The sequence below is a fragment of the Tamandua tetradactyla genome, chromosome 14 (genome assembly GCF_023851605.1).
Source record: "Tamandua tetradactyla isolate mTamTet1 chromosome 14, mTamTet1.pri, whole genome shotgun sequence".
NCBI lineage: Eukaryota > Metazoa > Chordata > Mammalia > Pilosa > Myrmecophagidae > Tamandua > Tamandua tetradactyla.
In genome coordinates this window covers 62,412,875-62,435,031 of record NC_135340.1, presented here as the reverse complement: position 1 = coordinate 62,435,031, position 22,157 = coordinate 62,412,875, and the positions used below count along the sequence as shown (strand labels likewise).

At 34.6% G+C, this 22,157-nt stretch overlaps 2 protein-coding genes and 1 long non-coding RNA gene across 4 annotated transcripts in view; 2 read left to right on the top strand and 1 right to left on the bottom strand.

The window, feature by feature from the left end:
- MYEF2 (myelin expression factor 2) overlaps positions 1-2,910 on the top strand; it is a 34,101-nt gene extending 31,191 nt beyond the window's left edge. The window contains exon 16 of one of the 2 annotated variants that reach the window (XM_077127793.1): positions 395-2,910. In XM_077127793.1, coding sequence (XP_076983908.1) covers positions 395-558 — 164 coding nt within the window. In that variant the 3' untranslated portion in view covers positions 559-2,910. The remainder of the gene's footprint in view (positions 1-394) is intronic. The other variant, XM_077127792.1, reaches the window with a different exon arrangement.
- Positions 1,049-22,074, bottom strand: SLC24A5 (solute carrier family 24 member 5). The gene is made up of 9 exons (XM_077127794.1): positions 21,948-22,074; positions 21,054-21,233; positions 8,799-8,882; positions 8,609-8,712; positions 8,164-8,264; positions 6,193-6,473; positions 3,973-4,179; positions 1,950-2,051; positions 1,049-1,452 (listed from the first exon to the last, which is right to left on the bottom strand). Exons 1-9 carry the CDS (start codon positions 22,066-22,068, stop codon positions 1,130-1,132), a joined length of 1,503 nt encoding a protein of 500 aa, XP_076983909.1. The 5' UTR covers positions 22,069-22,074; the 3' UTR covers positions 1,049-1,129.
- LOC143656070 (uncharacterized) overlaps positions 16,016-22,157 on the top strand; it is a 43,341-nt gene continuing 37,199 nt past the window's right edge. The window contains exon 1 of the long non-coding RNA XR_013162388.1: positions 16,016-16,367. This is a non-coding gene — a long non-coding RNA (uncharacterized LOC143656070). The remainder of the gene's footprint in view (positions 16,368-22,157) is intronic.

The window sequence follows — 22,157 nt, the reverse complement described above, 5'->3', positions numbered from 1 at the left end:
CAGCAACTTATTCTAAAAATACTTAAATTTGTAAACCTGTTATATTGCATGGTGATTTGATGACATTTTGTGCTAGCTTGCCTTATTGCTATGAAGTTCCCTTCAAAAACTAGGGATTTAACATAAAAGCTAAAATACATTCCCTACTAAGCAAATTTATCCTGATTCCTGTTTTGTGTATTCTAACATGTCTAAATCCATTTCTTTATATTAATTGCATTATATTCGGAAAATAAAATGGAAATAATGCTTTTAGTGGTATATTATTTTAAGATCATTAATGTTTTTAACCAAATTACTTAATACTTCATTGGCTTATGAGGAATTTTAAACCTGAATAGAAAAATGGAACTCATTGAAACTGACTAGTAATTCTGTAACTTTTGTTTTACAGGTCATGTAATGTTTGCAGAAATCAAAATGGAAAATGGAAAGTCAAAAGGCTGTGGAACAGTCAGATTTGACTCCCCAGAATCAGCTGAAAAAGCCTGCAGAATAATGAATGGCATAAAGATCAGTGGCAGAGAAATTGATGTACGTTTGGATCGTAATGCATAATTTCAAACCACAGTTGGAAGATTCCTACATCTGTTTTGCTAAATCTTCTAGTAAAAGTAATTTTTTTAAGAAATACTGTATGCTTACAAAAGCTGTTAAAATGAACTTTTGAAACTCCCACCAGCTTTTAACAGTATAGTGTTAAAAATATACTGTGATTTTTGTTAATCTCAAGTTTGGGTTTTTAAAGACAGTGAGTCTGGTCATTCAGTTTAAATGAATGGTTATACTGTTTTTAATCAAATAAGCCATTTTCTTGTTTTCATAGTGGGATTCGTTTGTTCAAGTTTCCCTGACTTTTATCAACTTATTGTAAGGTAAAAAACATAGATGGATTTTTTCAAAACTTCTGTTTTTTTATACGTGTAGTTGTCCTTAAAAGGAAAGGGTGCAGATAGATTAGGATGTGATTTCAGTTAGTTTTAAATTAGCTTTTTTTGGTCATAAAGAATTACTGTAAGTTTTAGATCCTAAAGTTTACGATGTTTTTTATTTGACTTAAATGAAAAAATGGTTTTGCTTTTATCTGCCCCTCACCATCATTCACATTTTCCACATAATGCTACTAATATCAATCTCCACAGCCCCTTATTTTATTGTTTCCAATAATTCCAAGTTCATATAGAACTGACAATGTAGTAAGCCCCAAATATAATAATAAGCAGACTACTCCTAATTTTCTGTCTAGTATCCACCCATTAAAATGAATTGCTAAAAAAAGAAAAATGATTGAAATATTAAGAGAGATGGTTATGTAAGTCAGTCCTCTGCTGTTCACATCCACAGGAGCCGATGTATTTATAAATGCTGTTTTAATAAACCATGGAACACCTAGGCATAGCATATCAAACACATTGGATCCCACGATATTAGACATAGCCATATCTCCTTTACCTGTAGAAGAAAAGCATGTTGTTAAAATGTGCATAAGGATACTGTATTTTATTAATAAGCTCCATAAGAATATACACTGGATCTTTTTTTGTTTATTTTGGAAAATTGTTGTATTAGAGCAAAAGTCTTAATGAATTTATATTTTTTAATCTTTGTTGGGTTAGTATTTAAAGTTTTAACATTTATTTATCTAATAACAATTATCTTTATTTATTAAACTTTTTCCCAGTAGGTATGTAGATAACTCATTGCTTTTCATTCTAATTTAACATGGCTAATTACAATTTAATGCACATTTCAGATGAATATTATTTGGGAGATCAAATTTAGTGAAATTAACCTGCTATTAAACAGTAAACTCTTCCTCTTGAGTTCCTCTTCTTTTTTCTTCAAAGTATGTTACTGAGGAAATAAATATTTTTAAAGCTACCTTTGCTCAGTGCATTTCATCCAGGCTTAAAGAAAGTCCGCTGTGGCTTCAGGGCCCTGGTTCTTACCTTTTCTTGCAACCAACACACTTGCAATCGTGTCTGGTATGCTTGTTCCTGCTGCTAATAAAGTAAGGCCCATTACTGTATCTGGAATTTCTAGTGTTTCCCCTGTAATAAACACAGATGTAATATATACACATGAGTTCACTAACCATTCTCTACTTCACGTACTTCTTCCCTTAATAAAAAGAAAATTACATTTAGATTTCACGACCAATATTTGTTTACTTAGTTTTTAGCTAACAAGATATTAGAATAAGGTTGCTGAATTGTGCAAAACCTAGTAGCATAGATTTTTGATGATATATATTTAAAGCCTACTTAGCTGAAATTCTACTAATGAGTAAATTCCTCTGTCTATTCTTCCTGAAGTTGTGGGTGTCCACTGTTACCTCATTAGGGCTGCTGCTTAATATATTTGAATGAGGCTAACCATTTTCTCTATCTTAAAAAAAAAAGTATTAAAGTTGAGACATTTAAATGAATTACCTAAAGCTATTTTTAAGCTATAAATGTGTTAACAGAGTATATACATTTTTAAATTCCTAATTTAGTGATGTACCTTGATTAGTGTTTTCTTTGGGAAAGCACCATAAATCTCCGAAGAAAACAAAATAGTGTTTTAACAAAATACTTCAATTTATTAATAATTCTCTTAAATTTGATGTCAGTTCAACATATTTCAGAAATATATTCATTCTGGGAAACAGAACCAGAGGGGTGGAAAACAAAGGGGGGGGGGACTACATGTAACTGTTTTTAATGTTGTAGTTGAAAATTTGCTTTAACATCTTTTTTCTTTTGCTTAAAATGCCAACTGAGAGTACTTAATTGGAAAAGTAGTTTATTGCATGCTTATATATTGATATTGGAATTAGTTGTTAACTTTTGTAACTTGCCTTGCTAGAGTTCTTATGTACCTAAAGAACAGTAACAGATCATAGAACAGCCTCAAGATTGAGGCTGTTCTATGATCTGTTACTTAACTTTCCTCTTTTCATGCTTTTCCCCTGTCAAATACATTCTAAGAAAATTTGAAGAGATTTAATATGCAAATTAATTGGACTTTTTCATCTTCCTTATTAAAGAAAGATGCATTCTTTTTTTGCTAGCATGCTATTCTAAATCAATTTGAGAACTGGTTTCATATGTCAGGGGTCAGCAAACTTTTTTTGTAAAGAACCATTAGTTTAGGCTTTCAGGCCACATTGGTCTCTGAAGCTCTGCCAGTGTAGCCTGAAAGCAGCCATAGATAATTCATAAATGAATGGGCATGACTATGTTCAGTAAAACTTTATTAATAAAAATATGTAGGTAATTTGGCATCTAGGCAGTGGTTGCTGGTCCTTGATAAAAGTCAATTCACCTAAACCTTTTTGGGAGAAATTCCTAATTTTTTTGTCTATATTTATATTCAGTTTTTCCTCTTGGGACTGTGAGTACTTTGGGACCAGAGCTGTGATTCTGGCCATTTAGATGGTCATGTAATATGTAAATCTTAATCATGAAGGTAGTAGAAACCAACAGTGAAACTTTATTTTATATCCTTTTCCACCTATTTCAAGTATGCTTGTACTGTTATATTGAAAAGCAAAGTAAAATATAATCTAGCCAAGCAGTGCCCATTATTTTCCCAAAATATTGGCTCTTTGCTGTGATATTTTTCACTGTGGGATGGAATTCAATATAAAGGGTTTATTATGGACCCTATCCGATATGATTTAATTATTAGTATAATAGAAAGACATCCTGTGAATTTAATTTAACTTTTAAGATGATCCTTGCCTTGTATCCCTGCACTATATAATATTGAGACTATAGTTAACATATAATATGCAACTCACAAAAGTTCAGTGAGCTTGTTATGTTAATGTTTAGTCTTTTTGTAAATAACACTAGCCTTTATAGTCTTGCTGAAAACGAACTTGACTTCCTAGTGCTTCCATGTTTAGTGAATGTTTGCAATTTGTTATTAAGTGAAATTGATTATTTTCTTTTAAAATTGTGCTGTTGTTCTTGAAATACATACCAGTTATTGTGACCATCCAAACCAGGATATATGTAAATGTAGATATCCATAGTGCAGACATGAAAAAAGTTATCATAAAATAGTTTTTCCAAAATTTTCTTCTGCAGTCTGGTGTGGTTAGAAAGAGTAATGTAATAATAGGAAGGGATAACACCCAAAAAATTCTTTTTAAGTCTGCTTCAGGCATGTTGAAAACATTTGGTGGTTCTGTTGAGGAAAAGTTAAACAATTTTGAATTTCCTCAGATGGCCAATTAAATTAGAAATGTCTAGAGAGCTATATTAAAATAAATTAGATGTATCAGTTTTTAAAGGCTATTTAAAACATTTAAATACCTCATTACTGTTATTGCTGGCAAAAATAAACTGAGGTTGTTTTAGGGCAGAAAATATAAAATGGTACTCAGCATTTCTTTGTTTGGGGCTTTATATTCTTATTGGGTCATTCACTGAATGTGTTAGAAATAATGCTTATGATGTAACAGTTGGACATCTCTTGATTTTCTACAGTGTGGCTTGTCTGCAGTAACTTTTTATTTTGGGGATTGATCTGGCTTCTATCCTGTTACTCCAGTTGCCTTTACATACCAGTATTGATGATTCTTCTGGCTTGCCCTATGTACTGGATAATACATACCTAGGGAATATAACAGAATTATAGCATAATCTTTTTATTAAGTTGCATATTTCATTCTAATTCTCACTGTGATTTTTTTGCCTTTCATTTTATTAATTCACTTAATTCAGAATTCACTACAATTTTTAGAAAGAACCATAAAAAATAGGAATTTAGGACATATTCTACAATGTAACTTATAAAACTTGAGCATGTTCCTTTATTCAGTTTATTTTATTAAGCTAGAGAAAGACAAAGATAACAATAATATATTGGATAAAAATGGAAATTTACTTTAAAGTTGTTTCAAATTTTATGACATTTACAAAATAATGTGCCCCATATATTGTATCAAGTCATATTTTATGACTAATTTTAGTAAAATAAATCATAAGATAGTTTGTCAGACCTCAATCAGTGGACCTTTAAATAATATTAGATATAATTTTAGCATAATAAAAGGATTAGGATTGGTCCTTTGAGTTTTTTGTTATAAAATTTAATTTAGAAATGCATAACTCTTGCATTCACTTTTTTAAGAAGGGGAAAAAGCTCATGTTTTAATTTTTTAAATAGTAAATTACAATAAGTTCCCTTCCTAATGTACTTAATTAAAATTAGAATCTATTTTTTTATAACCACTTTATAAAAGTTCTATTTCTGGTCATAGCTGAATTTGACTTCCTATTAAACATACTTACCTAACTGGTTTGCTACTAGCTTCAAACTACTTAAAACTAGACTGTTTCCTTCTTTCCTCCAAATCAGCCCTTTTTCTTAAAATCCCAATTCTTAAAAGTAGTGTCACCATTTCTCAGTGATGCCTGCTCCCTCTTCTTGTCCCTTATAGTCCCTTAGTTACCAACTCTAAATGCTGTGGTTGCATTGTCTCATTCCCATGGCCTTGACTCTGCCTAGGCATCTACTAAATGCACCAGCTGTTGTGATAGTCTCTTACAGGCCTTCCTGTCTCATTTCTTATTTTCGTTCTTCTGTGAACATCATTTCATTAATGTTCCTAAAGTACAGTTCTAATCATTTCTCTACTCACCAACCTCACAGACTTTTACCCTAACATTTAAGACTCTTCCAATCCCTTGCTGCCCACCTTTCCTGTGTTTTCTTAACTGTACACGTAACTCTGCTCCAGTTATTGCTAGTACTTGAACAGGACTTTGTTCATATTTACGTGGGCCTCAATCCATGAGGTATACTTTACCTTAGTCTCTGCAAGCTGTTATGTATTGATCATGATATCAGTTTGTCAGTTAAAATCTTAACCTGTCTTACAAGGTTCAGTTTAAGTCTCCCTTTTCTATGATAATCTTTAGTTTTTGACCATCCTCACCAAATTTTATAAAAGCTGTCTTTATTTATGAGCCACAATTACACATTATTTCTTTATCTCTTAATGCTAATTTTACTTTCATGTTTTGGCTATTTTCCCTACAATGTTGGAAGCCCTTAAGGATAGGAATTGTCTCTTTATCATATCTGAATCTTCACAGTTCCTTTTACATAATAAGTACACAATACTTGGCTAAATTAAAATGAGATTCTCATTTTTCTTGTGAATAGGGTTAATAGGAAGGATATAGTTATTACCTTCAGAAACCTGACTAAGACCACATAAACTTATAGAAAGCTGGGAGTAGCCAGAATCTTCATGAAATATTCCACTATCAGTTCTTGATTGTCGGTGGATGTATGGTTGACTCTCATCTTCCCATCCTGCCAGTGGCTGTTGTTCACTTCTCTTCATATTTTTGACAAGACAGGGGCAGCAAGGACTGCATTTCCTTATAATATATTGGTTAATTTTAACATCAAAACACAGCACCAAAACATATAATCCGTATATCAAAAGCAGTAAAGTTCCTTCATACCTATAAATTAAAGAAATTTGTGTTTTTTAAATTAGAGAAGATGAAAATCATTTTAGAGTTAATAGGTTTTTGTAATGTTTATTTCATTATTTTCTAACAAAAGCAGCAAACATTTCCAGGTTTTTTTGTTTTGTAGATTTGTCTAAACTAGTTAAAAGTACTATAAATCCATTGATAAAAGCTTGACTCTGTTCCTTCTATATATCAAAGAAAAAATGAGGATTATAAACTCATTTGTCATTAGCAGATACCTTCCAAGTGGTAGTGACAAAAAATGCCTTGGAAATAATAATTGGGGATTTAAAAAATAAAACTAATGAATGGTGCTGGGCATTTCCTACCTCAGTTCATTGGCAGAATACATTCCCCTAAATATGTAATAATTAATAGAATATGGTATTTGTTAATTCATTTCAACTTTATTCACATGGTCCTGTTCAAATTCTCTGATACAGGAATATTTAGAATCTGTTAGGCTTTGAGACTTGTGGTTCACTATACAGTTTTTTTTTATGATTTTAATGTGGCTGAATTTGGCATGTATTCACAAGAAAAAGATATTCTCAAAAATAAAATTGTACTCTAAGCATGAAGAACTGTTTTCAGTACTTTGGTTTCCTGCTTAAAGAATTGTGATTAGCTAATGCCATCACTTTTGAATCTTGCATTTGAATACCTTTTATCTTATAGCCAATGAGTCTCTGTACCACAGCTGAAAGAACAGAGTTTTTGTCTTCTCTAATGGAGGGAAGCATTAGCTTAGATATTTATAATTGCTGCTACTACCCTTACAGATAGCTGCTGAAGGCCACAAGAATCTCTACTCAACCAGCACAGCCTATCTTTGGGGGACAGACTAGATTTCAGGATGATTAATTTAGAAACTGCTCCATCTTAGATTTTAAGTTCCTTGATAGCAGGTATTATACAGAGCTGCTGTGTTGTAGTACTCCAGAGATATGCCGTTTACATTGTTTGTATTTTTTCCGGTGCCCTCTGGACTTGTGCAGTGCACAACCTGCGTGGCTTCATGTTTTACATTTCTTTTAACACATATGATGCCTACCATAGTAATAAATACCTAGTAGGTACCTGATACTTATATGGAAAATAATTTTCATATTCTTGCCACAGCTAGGCACAGGGAGATTACAAACAAAAACAATTTTGTTCAAAAATGTTGAACCCTAAACATTCTTGTTTCTTAGAGGAAGAAGGCTGTAATTTCTTTTGCTAAATGACCATAAGAAATTTGCAGGAATTTAAAGGGATTCCCTTTACTTCTACCACCTTTCTCCAATCTTTTGTGACCATGACCATTTTAAACAGAGGCATGGTAAGCCTCAGAAGAAGACAAAGCCCATTGCTGGGGCTTTAACTGGTAACAAAAACTGGGAAATTTTCAACAGGCACCAGTGGGGAGAAGGAAGAATGATGGTCTCCAATGATTAGTGAGGGGTAAAAGGAAACTGAGTTGACTAAAAAGAAATTGCTGAATAGGTATAAAAACCTAAGCAGCAATTGTGATGAGGAAGTTAGTTCAGGGATCCACTGGAAAATGGGGCAGAAGTGGCAGATAATTGAAAATGACTGAACATTTCTGGAGAGCAATGTACTGAACCATCTGAATTTCATGAAGTCCCCTCTGTAATTGTGTCTTACCTAAGAGTAGTGATTATTTCAATCTTACCAGTAAACTTGGTTGTCATATATTATGCCAAGGACTGCTACTATGCTAATTGCATATGCCACACAGTCTCTGAATAAGGGCCAACAAGATAGTCTTGAAACCTGTAAAATGATAGTTAATTTACTGTTTCTGTTACAATGTAACTTTCTTCTGCTTAGTGTAATACTAAACTTTGTATATTTGTAGCTAAATATTGTTACCTTTTGCATATTGCTTAGAGAAAAGTTAAATTTTAAAAGAAAGGTTGTGTTTATAAATCTACACTGACTTTTATAAGTTTGACCAAGAGCTATTCATGGGTTAACTTTACGTTGAGTACATGTTGTTTTCCTACTAATTAATAAATTTGAACACATTGCAGCTGCCTTGTTTTTTTGTTCCTGACTGTAAAAATATTCTTACAGTTTTTCAAGAGAATAAATTCTGTTGAATAAAAATTGCTTACCATGTTAGATAGCAAGCCACAGGCTGCACAGATACCAAAGAGATTATAAGTTGCAGATCCAAGAATCGTGCTAATGCCAATATCTCCCTTTGTGATAAATACACCTACAAGCAATATAGTAGCTAAAAGTAAGTATTGACTTGAATGAAGTTACATCGAGTAAGTAAAAAGTATAAGGAGCAATATTTACCTAGGAAAGCAGTAACTAATTCAGGAGCTGAACTACCCGCTGCCATAAAAGTTGCACCTGCAACATCCTGAGACATTCCAAGGGCTAAAGATAAATGAAAAAGTCGGTTTTTATAACAAAATACAATATATACAATACAATAGCTTTAAATCATATTAATACTGATCAAGCTAGAAAAATAAAACAGGTTAAAAAGTGAGGAAGTCATTGATTAATGCTTTTATAGAAAAGACAAGAAGGCCAGAGACTTGGGAGGAATCATGCTGCAACTCCGTCACACAGTAAAGATAGGAAATCATTTAGGACCGAGATAAAACTTTTCTAGTTGTAGGACATTGAGGAGCAACACATGACTTCTTTAAAACTCCCAACAATACTCCAATAGGAACTAAGAAAAAATTACTCCAAGGTAATTTGGGAATCCTAATCCAAGTTGAGAGGAAATAACATTTTAAATTTCTATCTAAATCAAAATGAGGAAACCATTAGAAAACAAGATTTAATATAGTCTTGATTAAAAACATGGCTGAAAAACTTTGTGCTAGAGTAGAACATAACAAGAAAGTGCCGCTATCCAAGTAGTTTAACTTCTGGCTGAGAGGCATGCAAATCCACTGATTTCAGTTATTGGCAGGAGAAGGGTCTTCCTATGATGGAAATGAAAAGAGAACCATTCTGAAAAGAGTACTTACCTTTGTTAATGAAAAGGCTGAGACAAGGATGCATCAGAATTCTCCAACCAAGGTTTAATGGTAGACTAAAAACTAGCTGATAGATGTAACAGACATTAAATTATCTACTATGTATCACAGAGCTAGTGTCAAAGTTAGAACTAGAATTCAGTTTTTCCAAGATTTGCTGGTTTTCTGAGACTTTGGATACCAACCCTTCGTTGGTGTTTATTATTTATATACTTTTGATTCTTGATATTTCAAGTCTTCCCAGATCCTCAAACTTGGGTGTGCTTGGTCAAATCCCTGTGACCTGTGGTCACAATGTCCTTATTCTTAACTGTGGGGAGCATTACCTGTTGCCTGTCTTGGGTTCAATGCATGCTCTATTTGACCTTACTGCTTACTTATATTCTTGGTGTGGCAGATATATTTTATAAAAATGGCTGCAATATTTCTGGTCCTCGTGCTTTTCCAGAACCTTGCATTAGAAAAATTAAAAAGTGGAGCCTGTCTCCTCCTCATAAACTTGCGTGAGTTTTTGTGACTGCCTTGCCTAAAAGAGTATTGCAAATTCTGAGGCGTGGGCATAAAAAGTGAAACAACTTGCATATGTTTCTCTCTTGGGACATTTGCTTTAGACCCCTAAGCCACCAAGTAAAAGTTCAGTTACCCTGAAACCATCATAGCGTTGAGAAGACCTCATGAAGAGACCATATAAGAAGAAGCCTGCAGAGCTCCTCCTCCTGTATCAGTCCCCATAGTTTGATGCTTCCCAGTCCCGGCACCAGACAAATGATGATCCCAGCCTCATCCTCTGACTATATCTGTGTGAGAGATCCTGAGTGAGAACCAGACCCGCAAACCCTCAAAGCTGTGAGAGATAATAAAATGATAGTTGTCTTAAACCAATTTGGGGATGATTTTTTAAGCAGTGATACATAATTGGAGCATCTGGCTATTGTTCATTTATTTGCTATGTTTATTGATTTACCCACTATGCCAGATACTTTTTTATGTGCTAGGAATTTGGCAGTTGGCAGTGAACAAAACAGACAAATATTTCTGCTCTCATGGAGCTTTAATCCTGGGGAATTGGGGGTGGGACAAATAAGATAAATGAGCAAAATATGTATCATATTAAAGATAAGTAGCAAGAAGGAAAAGCAGAGAGGGGAGATTTAAAATGTCATGGAGGAAGGATTAAAGTTTTAAATTGAGTAACCAGAAAGGAGTTTACTGGGAAGGCATCTTGATTAAAGACCTTGAAGCAAAGGATATTAGAATGAATGAGTGCAAAGGCTCCGAGGCATAAGCTAGGCTGTGTGCGTGTGCAAGAAACAGCAAGAAGGCCAGCAAAGCTGGAATGAAGTGTGTGAAGGGAGACAGGAGGCAATGAGATCATTGATGGTCAGATCATTTTAAGGCCTTGTGGATCCTCCTAAGGACATTTTTTATTCCAAAAGGTATGGGAGGTACTCAGAAAGGTATTTTTCTGCCTGCTGATGATACCAACCCCAGTCATTTATTTATCTCTGTGGGTTATTTGCTCTCAGCCCAATTAGTTTTGGTCTGAGCTGTTTTACCACCTGTTAAGCTTCTGCTTGTGAAAAGTCTTCTCTGGATAATTGGAACGATCTAATCCAGACCCTCTGTCCTACTCCTCACAATTTGTATGCCTTTGATCATGTCATGTCACCATGACTAATGAAAGAAGAGAAGTAGTAATTGGTGTACTTTATTTACATTTCGTAGCTTTTCTTTGCCGTTTAGAGTGATTTATACCTCATTTCATTACAACTCTGATTTGTAGTAAAACCAACTGGCCATGAAATGTAAAAAAAGAACAAGATAAAGCAGACTTCTCTGTGATTAATTTATTTTTTCATTCTTGGGATGAAGTAAATAATATTTTACATTCATGGGATGTACTTCATTTTCATATCCTCAGATATAATGGTGGCATTCCCATTTCACAGAGAAACTGGCCCAAGAGGTTAAGTAACTCAAGGTCATGTGGATGGTAATCATCTTAAATGGTAGTTAGGGCAAAAGTCTTGAATCTATTGATTCCAAGCCCAGGGCTATTTCTATTTCATCACAGAAACCCATACTAAGAGTGGCCCTTAAACCAGCTATGACCCTGGTGGATGATTGAATTATTTTCTTCCCTTCCTTGTGGTGCTGGCACACAACCACTTCCATTCCATTCCTTCCTATGGGGAAAAAAAAGAGGAAATCAGGAGTATTTAAAAAGTTTTCTAGCATGTTCTGGAGAATTTATGAATTTATGATATTGGCTATTACCACGAATTTTCTTCCCAAATCAGAGTAAGATAATATATGGAGGAAACTGAAAAGAAGAAAATGCTTTTTCTTGAAATAACTGTCCAAACTTGGTGCAGCTGAAGACTGAATGACCAATCTTTATTTAATGCTAACTGAAGAACATTTCATTAGAACAGTTCACCTGCAAGAGGAAGAAAAGGCGATTGCTGTTGCAAAGTTGGAATGAGGTGGCCCTTTAGAACACTTCCCCTCTCTAAAGGCAGTAAAAATAAAGCTTGTTGCTACTCACTGAGCTCTAATTGAGAATATAAAGGAAAGAGTCTGTATAGATGGCTGTTTAAAACTTCACAGATATTTTAACAAGTTATATCTTAAGGTTCTAAACGTATTTTATGAAATTGTTTTTACTTTTGAACTTTAGAAAAGATTGCTTTTATCTTTCCTGACATTTGGGTAGCACTTCTCTCTGTTATAGTTTATTATTAAAAATAAATTGTTCTAGGGTTACCCCTGCCCCCCACTAGCTAGTATCTTATTACTGCTTTTATCTCTAATTCTATAAAGGGATAATGACATTTCTTTCCAGAAGTAGTAGCACATTGTTTACATAAATTGCAACGTCAAGGTAATGAGCTGATTATTAAAATTCATCAGACTTTTTCTTAAACCTGTTTTCTTCTGTGATGCCATGTTGGAAAGTTGATAACAGACTTTGAAAGTCCCTCCTGGAAATATAATATAGTTGGAAGAATATTAAAACTGAGACCTGGATTCAGGCTTTGCCAACAACCTGAGATTCTAGTCACGTCATTGTATTTTTGCCATCAGCAAAATAGAGGGTTGGCTATTCTAATTTCTTTGGACTTTACTCAAAAGGTAAGCAGCTAAATAAATAAATTCCTTTTGTAACTGACCTATATTATTGAAAATTTAGAAAATGGAGGGGGAAAATAGAGGGGGAGATACACTCATGCTTTTACCATTGTATTTGGGGGGGGGGGGGGCGGTTTGTGCACAGGCCAGGAATCGGATGCCACTGTTTTAGTTTTTTTTGTTTTTTTTTTGTTTTTTTTGCATGAACAGGCACCAGGAATCAGATGCAGGTCTCTGGCATGGCAGGCGAGAACACTGCCATTGAGTCACCGTGCACCACCTGGGATACCATTGTATTTTAATCACCACTATTATTTTATTGTTTGTCCAGTGCATATTTTAATAGAGTTGCAGCACGGAATTTATACTTTATATTGTGTCCTTAGCTATAATTTTAAAAAGTCCTTAATGGCAACAAATTTTCAACCTTTGTGAATGGGTTAGAGTTTTAGAAAAAATCAAGTCATTCAGACCCAATGCTGGGGACTAAAGTGAGTAATAATGCTGAATAATTTCATGTAAGGTCCAGAATGAGGTATGACAGCAAACCTATAGGCCTTATGTCTTTTATGACTTGCAAAACTGGCCCTGAAATTAATCTCAAATGTATTACTAGAAGTTGGAATAAATACAAAGCCTCCCAATGGTATGTACTCTATTGATGTTCTAACAATAAATAAAAACAATTTGATTACCTTATAGTTATCACTTCATATTTTGTCTGAACTATGACGGAGTGAACTCTGAAACCCAATAAAAAATAAGGACTCCCCCTACCCCCTCTTTCTAGCAAGTATAATATTACAATGGACTTCCACTTGTCCCAAGCCTGTCATATAAAGCATATGTAAGATACTTTATCTTCAGATCTCAAAATTATCTGAATTTTGGCTCCATAACTTGGCCAAGGTCATGCTAGAAAGTAATTGCAGGAACCAAGACTGGAACCTAGATTTTTTTTTGTCATCAAAGCTGTTCTTTCAGTTATCCCCATAAAGTGAAGGAATTAATATAGCTTTATTATTATTATTAGAAGTGGTAGTGTTAGCTTGTTTATGCAACAGCATTGTGGCAATACCCAGACTACTTAGCTCTTATTTAGATTCATATGCCTGCTGCAGATTTAGATGCATTCCAAGGGGGCCACAATTTAGATTAGAGAGAAAAGAAAAACAAAGAAAAAGACTGAAAATGCTCTTAAGAGGAGGGAGGGTGAGTGCCAATATGGCAGAGAGGAACACTTTTCTTAGATTCTTTGTTCTTTTGGAAGGCTTTTGCCTCGGTAAATTTCATGAGGATTAAAAAACAATCCCCTGAAACTGTAGGCTAGCTAAATGCCATATTCACAGAATTATTTGAATCCCTTCCAATTATATGAGTTTAGAGCCAATACTACCTGAAATTAAATCTTGCATTTCTTTCCCACTGTCTACTTTGAAACACAAAGTAGAACAACGTAAAAATATTAGTCAAAACCGTGAGTCAAAATAACTTTTTAATGAAAAAGTAAATATTTTATTTAAGTATGTTACCCCCAGATCTTATTAAGATCATCTTCACTTAAGACATGTTATAACTTAAAAGTATTATCATGGCCGTGGGATCAGAATTTCTAAATGAATGGAACACTGTGTGACATTTATAAAGAAAAGTTTCAAAAATAGGTCACTGTGGACTTTGGGTTGTATCACATTTTACCAATGTTAAGGGATTCTCAGAGTTTTCTATGTAGCTAGCTTGGGAAATTTTAAAGAAAGCTACTCCACACAATGGTCAATAACTCTAGAAGTTCCTCATTATGTATCAAAAGGATATTTTGTTTTAGATTTAGATTGTACTTTAGTGGTTCTAAAAATGGAGTGCTTATAAGATGAGAGATAATCGTCCTCTTTAATATAGAAAGAGTTAAATCCTTTTTAAAAGTGTTGTTTTTTTAATCAATAAAACATTGGAATATAAAGGTTTGTATATTAATATAAGAGAAATAAAAAAACTTTAAACAGAATATTTCAGAGATATAGAAGGAATAAAGTTGTCTTACAGATTATTCTATCAAATGAAAGAATGGGTGTCATAAGCTTACTCCCTACCTTGAAAGTAGTACCTGCTTTTATTTGCCTTAAAATTCATGTTCAGGCTCTAGCAGTTATGCTCTATATTTGATATTCGCCTCAAATATACTTATATTGAGTTTGATCATTCACCTCCTCTACTTTCTTCTTTTTGAGGTAAAGTGTTCTACACTTTGCAGTCTGTCCTTATACATTAAGGAATAGTTAGTGAATGTTTTCTAGGGGGCTAGGTACTTGCATAAGCAGTTCATTTGTATTTCCTCATGTAATTGACACAACAGCACTATGAACTAAGAACTGTTTACTATCCTCACTTTATAGTAAGTGAAGCAGAGAGAGTTCAAGCAATTCACCAAAAGTCACAGAGCTCTTAAGTGGGGGAGCCAGAATTTGAACCCAGGTTGAATCTGGTTCCAGGGCTGGCATTTTCAGCCATCTCATTATAGCCTAGGACGACAGTATTCTTTCTCTGCAGCCCTCCATGGATTTCCAGCATTGCCATAGACCATTCACAAGTATATCAACATGGAGTTATAGAAAAAGAAAAGAAAGCCCCAAGCAAACATTACCAAATATGACTACAAGACCACAAGGTAATGTGACTAATGTCACAATTCAAGCATGAGAATTTTAGATAAAGGTTCCTAAGCCAGGCTAACATAAATGAACAGAGAGCACACAGAGGCTCTCTTTTCTTCCTTGTCATCAGTTTAATTCCCTTTTCCTTTCTCTTTCTCTCTTTCTCACAAACACATGCAACAACTCATAGGATTCACCCAAGTAAGAATCTAGAGCAGCAAAACTGGGGGAATATGGGAGATCACCTTAGGTTTATCCTTGTCATATCACCTCTAGCATCCTTTGCTCTAACTTGGTCTCAGACAATGTCCCCACTCTGGTCAAATCTTTTACCCTCTTTCCTAGACTCCCATCCTGTTTCTTACTACAGAAGCCAGGTCTTATTTCCAAAGGTAAAATGCCCTGGACAACTAGGATGTGATTTACAGGATGGATTAATTTCATTCGATCCATATGTTCAGAGACTCATCATTAGCTTCTTTTCCCACATGGAACAAAGAAGACAGGATCGAAGGAAGGGGGAATAACATTTCTCCTATTGTTCTACACAGTTAATATGATAGTAGAATGCCTTGGAGTCTAAGGTATGTGCTTTCTTTTCCATTGTGGGGGGTGGAAGACAAGCGAGAAGGGAAAATTGTAGCTGGAAGCCTGAGATAGTGGCAACTCTTGGGGAAATTGGTGGCCAAGTCTATATTGCTGCTGAAAGAAAGACAATTGACCAGGATGAGAACTGATGGGTGGCCCAGCCAGGGCTTGAGCACAAGGCTTTACCCTCTAACTCCTGTAATACATCCATTGCATGGAGACTTCAATCCTGAGTCTTCTCCGGTCTTAACCTTGCTGAAGAGCCCACTATTTAACAATAAGCTATTACTGGTGATTTGAGGAGGGAATAATAGAATGGAGTAAGGTGGGACAGGGTCTGCCAATTCTACATCATGTTCTAACTTGGAACTCAGAACCCATCTTCCACAGAAAGTTGTGTTCATACATGATTAGGTTCCACAGTAGTGTACCATGAGCTCAGACACATTTTAAACAATGGTGCAGCACATTTAGGTGTGGGACTCTAATCATTGTGGGTAAGTGTTTAAAGCACTAGTTTCCAAGCTTTCATAGGTTGCCAACAGTCTAAACTGTTTTTTCTGTTATTTGGTGAATTCTTTTTATTTTGCCACATGCTTCCTCCATAGTTACAATGAATATTTGATATACTTTTTGTGAAAAATTTCAGTACACTTTGGGGATACAAACATCTCAGATGGTACAAATGGAATAGTTCTTCTGAAACAACCATATTAATGATGTTAATCTCAAACAAGAGTGTGTAAAATTATATCATACAGCACTTAAGAACATGCTTGGGTATTGGCATTAGAAAGACCAGGATTTTGCCATGTATTGGCTGTGTGGTCTTGGAAAATTCCCTACTTTCTCAGACTTGGTTTCCGCATCAGTATAAATCTAACTGTCCCTATTTTGTATGTTTTTGTGTGTGTGTGAAGACTAAATGAAACCATATATACAGCTGATTCTTGTTATTTGCACCAGTTATGTTCAAGAAAGTTGTCATGAATACCGAATTAGCAAATACTGAGCCAGTGCTTCTAATGGGGAATACAGGTTTCTGTCAGCCTCTGGTAACAACATTTTTGCCAACCAATCAATATGTGATCTTCTTTTGTGTGTGTTTATGCTTAAAGACACCTTATTTAATATATATTACTGATTCATTAAAATTGAACTCATGGTGGGCGGGCCACAGTGGCTCAGTGGCAAAGTTTTCACCTGCCATGCTGGAGACCCAGGTTTGAGCCCCGGTGCCTGCCTGTGCAAAAATAAAAATTGAACTCATGGCCAACAGCCTGTCAGTTATACCTGAATGAAGCTTAACAAACACACATATTTTCTCTGTAAGGCACATCAGAACCTATTTGCACTTAAGAACACTAGACATTTGCTTCCCAGTACCTGCCCATGCAAAAAAAAGCACTAGATAGCATTTCAGCACAACAACTTGGGGGCCATTTAGTAAGAAGTACAAAAGATACGAAAGTGTGGCACTAAATATACCATGAAAAGGACACTTGTTTACAGTGTGAGAATTGAAACAAGAACGGAGAGCATTTTGTTTGACCTCAGCAGGAAACATGCACATTGGAGGACTCAAATTTTTTTCCACTCAGTGTTGTCTACAAATGACTGCAAAAACACCAGGAGCATTGATCTTGTAGTTACTGATAAATTTCAGCAAGTAAGCAAATTTGCAAATATAGAATCTGTGAAAAATAATGAGAATCAACTGCATAACATTTAGCACCATGCTTGGACTTCAAAAATTGTTTCATGAAAAATATATATAAATAAGAACACTCCAGCATATTGTACAATGCTCCAATAAACTGATCTATAAGATTGTATTAATAATTATTAGTAAAAAAAATAAAAAAATAATTACTAGTTGGCAAAGTGGGTGTAACTATTGCAGATTAATATTATCAAGGAAATATGGAAAATAAAATCATTTGCAGACACTTTTGAAGGCAGTTTCTGTGGATATAAACAAATTGCAGGGGAATTGCTTTCTATTGCTGATGTCATCATTTCGATGAGACCGTGCCAGATACTGAAAGGATAAATAGCAGAGTTAATTTATAGGCATTCAAAAATGAATTGGGTTAGCACTATTTCAATCTCATTCTGTTGCCTATATTTTTGATACTCAAGACAAGGTCAATTCTTAATGGCAGAAGAAGATTTGACAGTTGCATGAGCATCTATCAATCACACATCCAAAATATCTACTGTATTATATTTCAGAGCAAAGTGATTCATTTGAGAAGTGCGTATTTGCTGATGATGTTTCTAAAGTAATTCCACAAGTGGCATGGTGAAAGTCATTGTTAAAGGTTTAAGAAGTCACTTCATGAAGATTATTACAAAGCCAGAATCTAAACTCATTGTAGTAGGTTTTTTTTTTCCCCTGCAGTGTTAGGGAAAGGTTTTCTTTATCATCCCCAAGCATGATTTTGTTTTATAAGCAAAATTCTTGATGGATTTATTCTTTCTGTTATGTTAAGTCTTTGCACAGTCAAGTCATTGTTTGGAAATGGTGAAAATAAACAAAAGAAATTTTTATTGTCCAGCAAGAGATGATGCTAAGTGGGATTTAATATATTAAATTTTAGTTCTTTTGGTTTTATATGATTAACATGATCTATTTGGTTGTATCTTTTCTAAATAAAAGTGTAGTACTGACACAAGAATGTACAAATAGGCTATCAGAACAAAATTAAGAAACAGCCACACGTATATCAGAAGTTAGTATATGAAAATTGGTTATTTTGGAAAACAAATCTAATAACAAAACAAAATATTAGGGGAAGGAATAGTTAAATGTAAAAAAAAAAAAACCCAAATAACAAAAATGATAATACGATTAGAAGAAAACATCACTATTTATCTGACCTAGGGATAGAAAGGACTTTGTAAGCGTAAAACCAAGGGAAGATTTATAAAGAAAAAATATTTAGAGCTTTACTTAAAAATGTAAACTTCAATATGATAAACACACAAAATAAAAAATCAAAGAGAAAAACCTATGATAATAAAATGACATTAGATAAATGATTAATATCTTTATGTTTTAAATGTCTTGAAAATCAATGAGAAAGGACAGATAACCCCAACAGAATATAGACGAAAAGCTCAAATGGATAAAATGCACAAAATCAAGACCACAAATGCCAATGAAAATATAAAATACAACCTCACTAAAAATAAAACCCAAATTTTATAAAACAAAGTACTGTTGTACAACAATTAACAAAACTTTTTAAATGATATTCATTTCCTGGAATGAATGTGCCAAATGTTGTGGAAGTTTAAATTGCCATACGCTTCATGGAATGCCTTTTTGGTACCATACATCATAAACCTTAAAAGATACATAGCTTTGCATCTTTAGTAGGAAATGATTGGAAAGACAAACAAAGATTTTATATAAGTATGGTCATAACATTATAACAGAAAAATTAGAAATCAAACGTCCAAAGAGATTATTAGGTTTTTAAAATTGGTGCTGAAATTTTATTGGGTGCCTGCTACGTCTTAGGTGCATGAATCATACATAGAATCATGGACTACCATGCTACCACTAAAAATTTAGTTTTTGAAGACTATTTAATAACATGGAAAAATAGGCATCATAAAACATTACATAAATAAAGGAAAAGGGCCAATACTTTAAATAAAGCAAAGATCCAAAAGACTAAACAGAAATACATCAAAACGGTAACTGTGGGAGGATCTTGGGTAATGGAAATAAAGACCATTTTAATTTTTATTCTATTTTTCTTTGACATTTTTCAGTTATTTTTGTAATTATCATGTAGCACTATTTTAATCAAAGATAAAACATTCAAACAATGAATTTCACTAATCCAAATGAAAACTATACATAAAAGTAATGCAGTCTCAAAGGATAATGTTGATGTCAGTGTAAATTGAAACATAAAAAAGTTAGTATTTACATTTACTAATGTAAATATAATGTATATTTACATTAGTAAATGTATAATGTCAGTTGCAGTTAACTAGGAAACTGAAAGCTAACCTATTCTATAACATTTTTCATTCTTCTTCTATCGTCAGATAGAAGAACAGTCTTCAACTGTTGTAAGTCCTAAGGATATTGCTATACTGCAGTGAACAAGAGAGGAAATAATTTTGCATTTTGGCAAGAGAGGGAGGTAGGAAAAGGGAGAGTTTACATTCCATGCTGTTCCTTTTCACATGCACATGCTGATGCATGTGTTGTTTGTGTGTGTGTGTGTGTGTGCACACGCATGCGAGCACTTGCGTTAGGGTGTGGGATACTGTTTCTGTGCAAGTGTGCAATGGGAAACCTAACTCTTAATTCTAATCTTGCTCTAAAGTGTAAGCTCAATCAATTAAACTAGCCAAGCAGGAGACAGAGACTGGAAATACCGACACTTTGCCTATATATCATAAAACCTCACTGATATCCTGATTTTAGGGACTAGTGCCCCAGCGAAAGATCTGTGCTCAGGGTCCTGGGCAATACACATGGCTCAAGGGATAGATTTGAGGAGGCTGGAGTAGATGATTTTATTTTCAGAAGTAGTAACCGAGCTTATGTTGAATAATCAAACTCATAATTAACAGATGCCTGAGGTCACTTTACATAGGATGTAGGGTTTGTTATTTATTTGCTTGTTTATTCATTCATTCATTCATTTTAAATTTCTGGTTCATAAACATCCACTAGCTTTATTCCATGGCAAAGGAAGAGGGAGGAAGTGTGCCTTTAATTGCATTTGTTAATCACCTGTCTTTCCAAAATACATATAGTAATTTCAGAGTAAAAATGAAATAATTGTTTTAAAGGATAAAATTGCAAGTATTAGGAGTTCTATTGTATTAGGAGTACACTTCAATAATATATATGTGAAATCTTGGAAAGTTCTTATAATAAACCTGGAAGTACAGCAGATAAGAGGAAAGATTCGATAACAGGCTGTATAATAATAACTAGGGGGTACTCATTTAAAGATGCTCAGCTTCATATAACTATCAAGAGAAATCACACTCCAGCCAGTTGCCTAAGACACAGGACCCCACAACACAGAAGCCGGTGCTCTGCCACTCCTTGAGATGCATAGAACGGTTGAGCTGTGTCAAAGAGAGCAATGTCTGTGTGATACAACTATTCTGGAACATTAGAGGGGAAGTTTCAAGCCACTTACATTCACTGATGATTTCCAGAGAGGGTAGGAAGTACTCGTTACAGACAATAGATACAGCCATGAACATGTAAAGGATAATTAGGAAGTAGATTATGATGCCTCCAGCTGCTTGTTCTTGTTTTGTGAAAAACCCTTCAGGAAACTCTGATGATGGAGAAATAACACATTGGGTGGTATTTCCTGGTAAGGGAAAGGAAGGGAAAATTTGAAAGATGTTGGCATCACCCATTCCAAGGCCACAAAAAGAGATTAGTTAGAAAACTGTAAGTGGAGGTATCCGGGAGAAATTTTAAGAACCCTGGTGAAAATTTATAAACCACTTCTGAATATGATGAAGTTGTAGAGTCTTAAAAAAAATTAGTATTTGGGATTGGAAAATGGTGCTTTAATGAAATAAGCTGATAATGGAGGAAGAATTTAAAAAGGGGAAATCATGAAATCACTCCTTTTTGTCTGCTTTACTTCTGAAAGGGTATTCTGAACCCTTCTCCCTCCCCAAGTAAAAACTGCGTCTCTGATGAATAAAAATTTCTATTGTCTATACAATGTCATTTTCCTATTTCAGAACCCAGGTTATCTATAAGCCAGTAAAGAGCCATCTCCTTGCAGAGAGACTATCTAGGATGTATGATTTTTTATCCTGATGAAGTCTCCAGCAATAAAAACTGGAGCCTTGCCTGCTTCATGATCTCTATGAATCACGCTGGTGCTGAGTCTGAGAAGCCGTTAGAGTGATCAAAAGTGTTTGATGCCCTTCCCAACGCTAAACATTTGAGAAAGTACAGTAAAAAAGCATGAGCAAAAGAGAGTCAAGTGAGAAATTCCCTTTCTCGTCCCTTCACCTACAGGTGGTAGCAGGAGCAGCGGGGGTAGCTGCGCTCAGAGTCCGCCTACCTGTGGCCCTCGGGAGACGGCGGGGCAGGGTGGCACCATGGGGAGACAGGTATGCTGTGGTCCAGAGGATGCTGAGCAGCAGGGCCCTTCTTGTCCTCCCCTGGCCCCCATTAGTCTGCATTTTGGCTGTGCTCTTGCCGCAGCGTGCAGCTTTGGGAGGGAGAAAAGGAGGATTAAGCTGGATCATGTGAGGAGGCTCCTTTCTGCCCA

Coding starts and splice junctions, on each gene's coding strand:
- SLC24A5 (XM_077127794.1), bottom strand. CDS start 22,068: ATGCAGACTAATGGGGGCCAGGGGAGGACAAGAAGGGCCCTGCTGCTC. Junction 6,474..8,163: donor TATGACAACCAAGTTTACTG/GTAAGATTGAAA, acceptor TTTAATTTATAG/GTATGAAGGAACTTTACTGC. Junction 1,453..1,949: donor TGTGTTGGTTGCAAGAAAAG/GTAAGAACCAGG, acceptor TTTCTTCTACAG/GTAAAGGAGATATGGCTATG.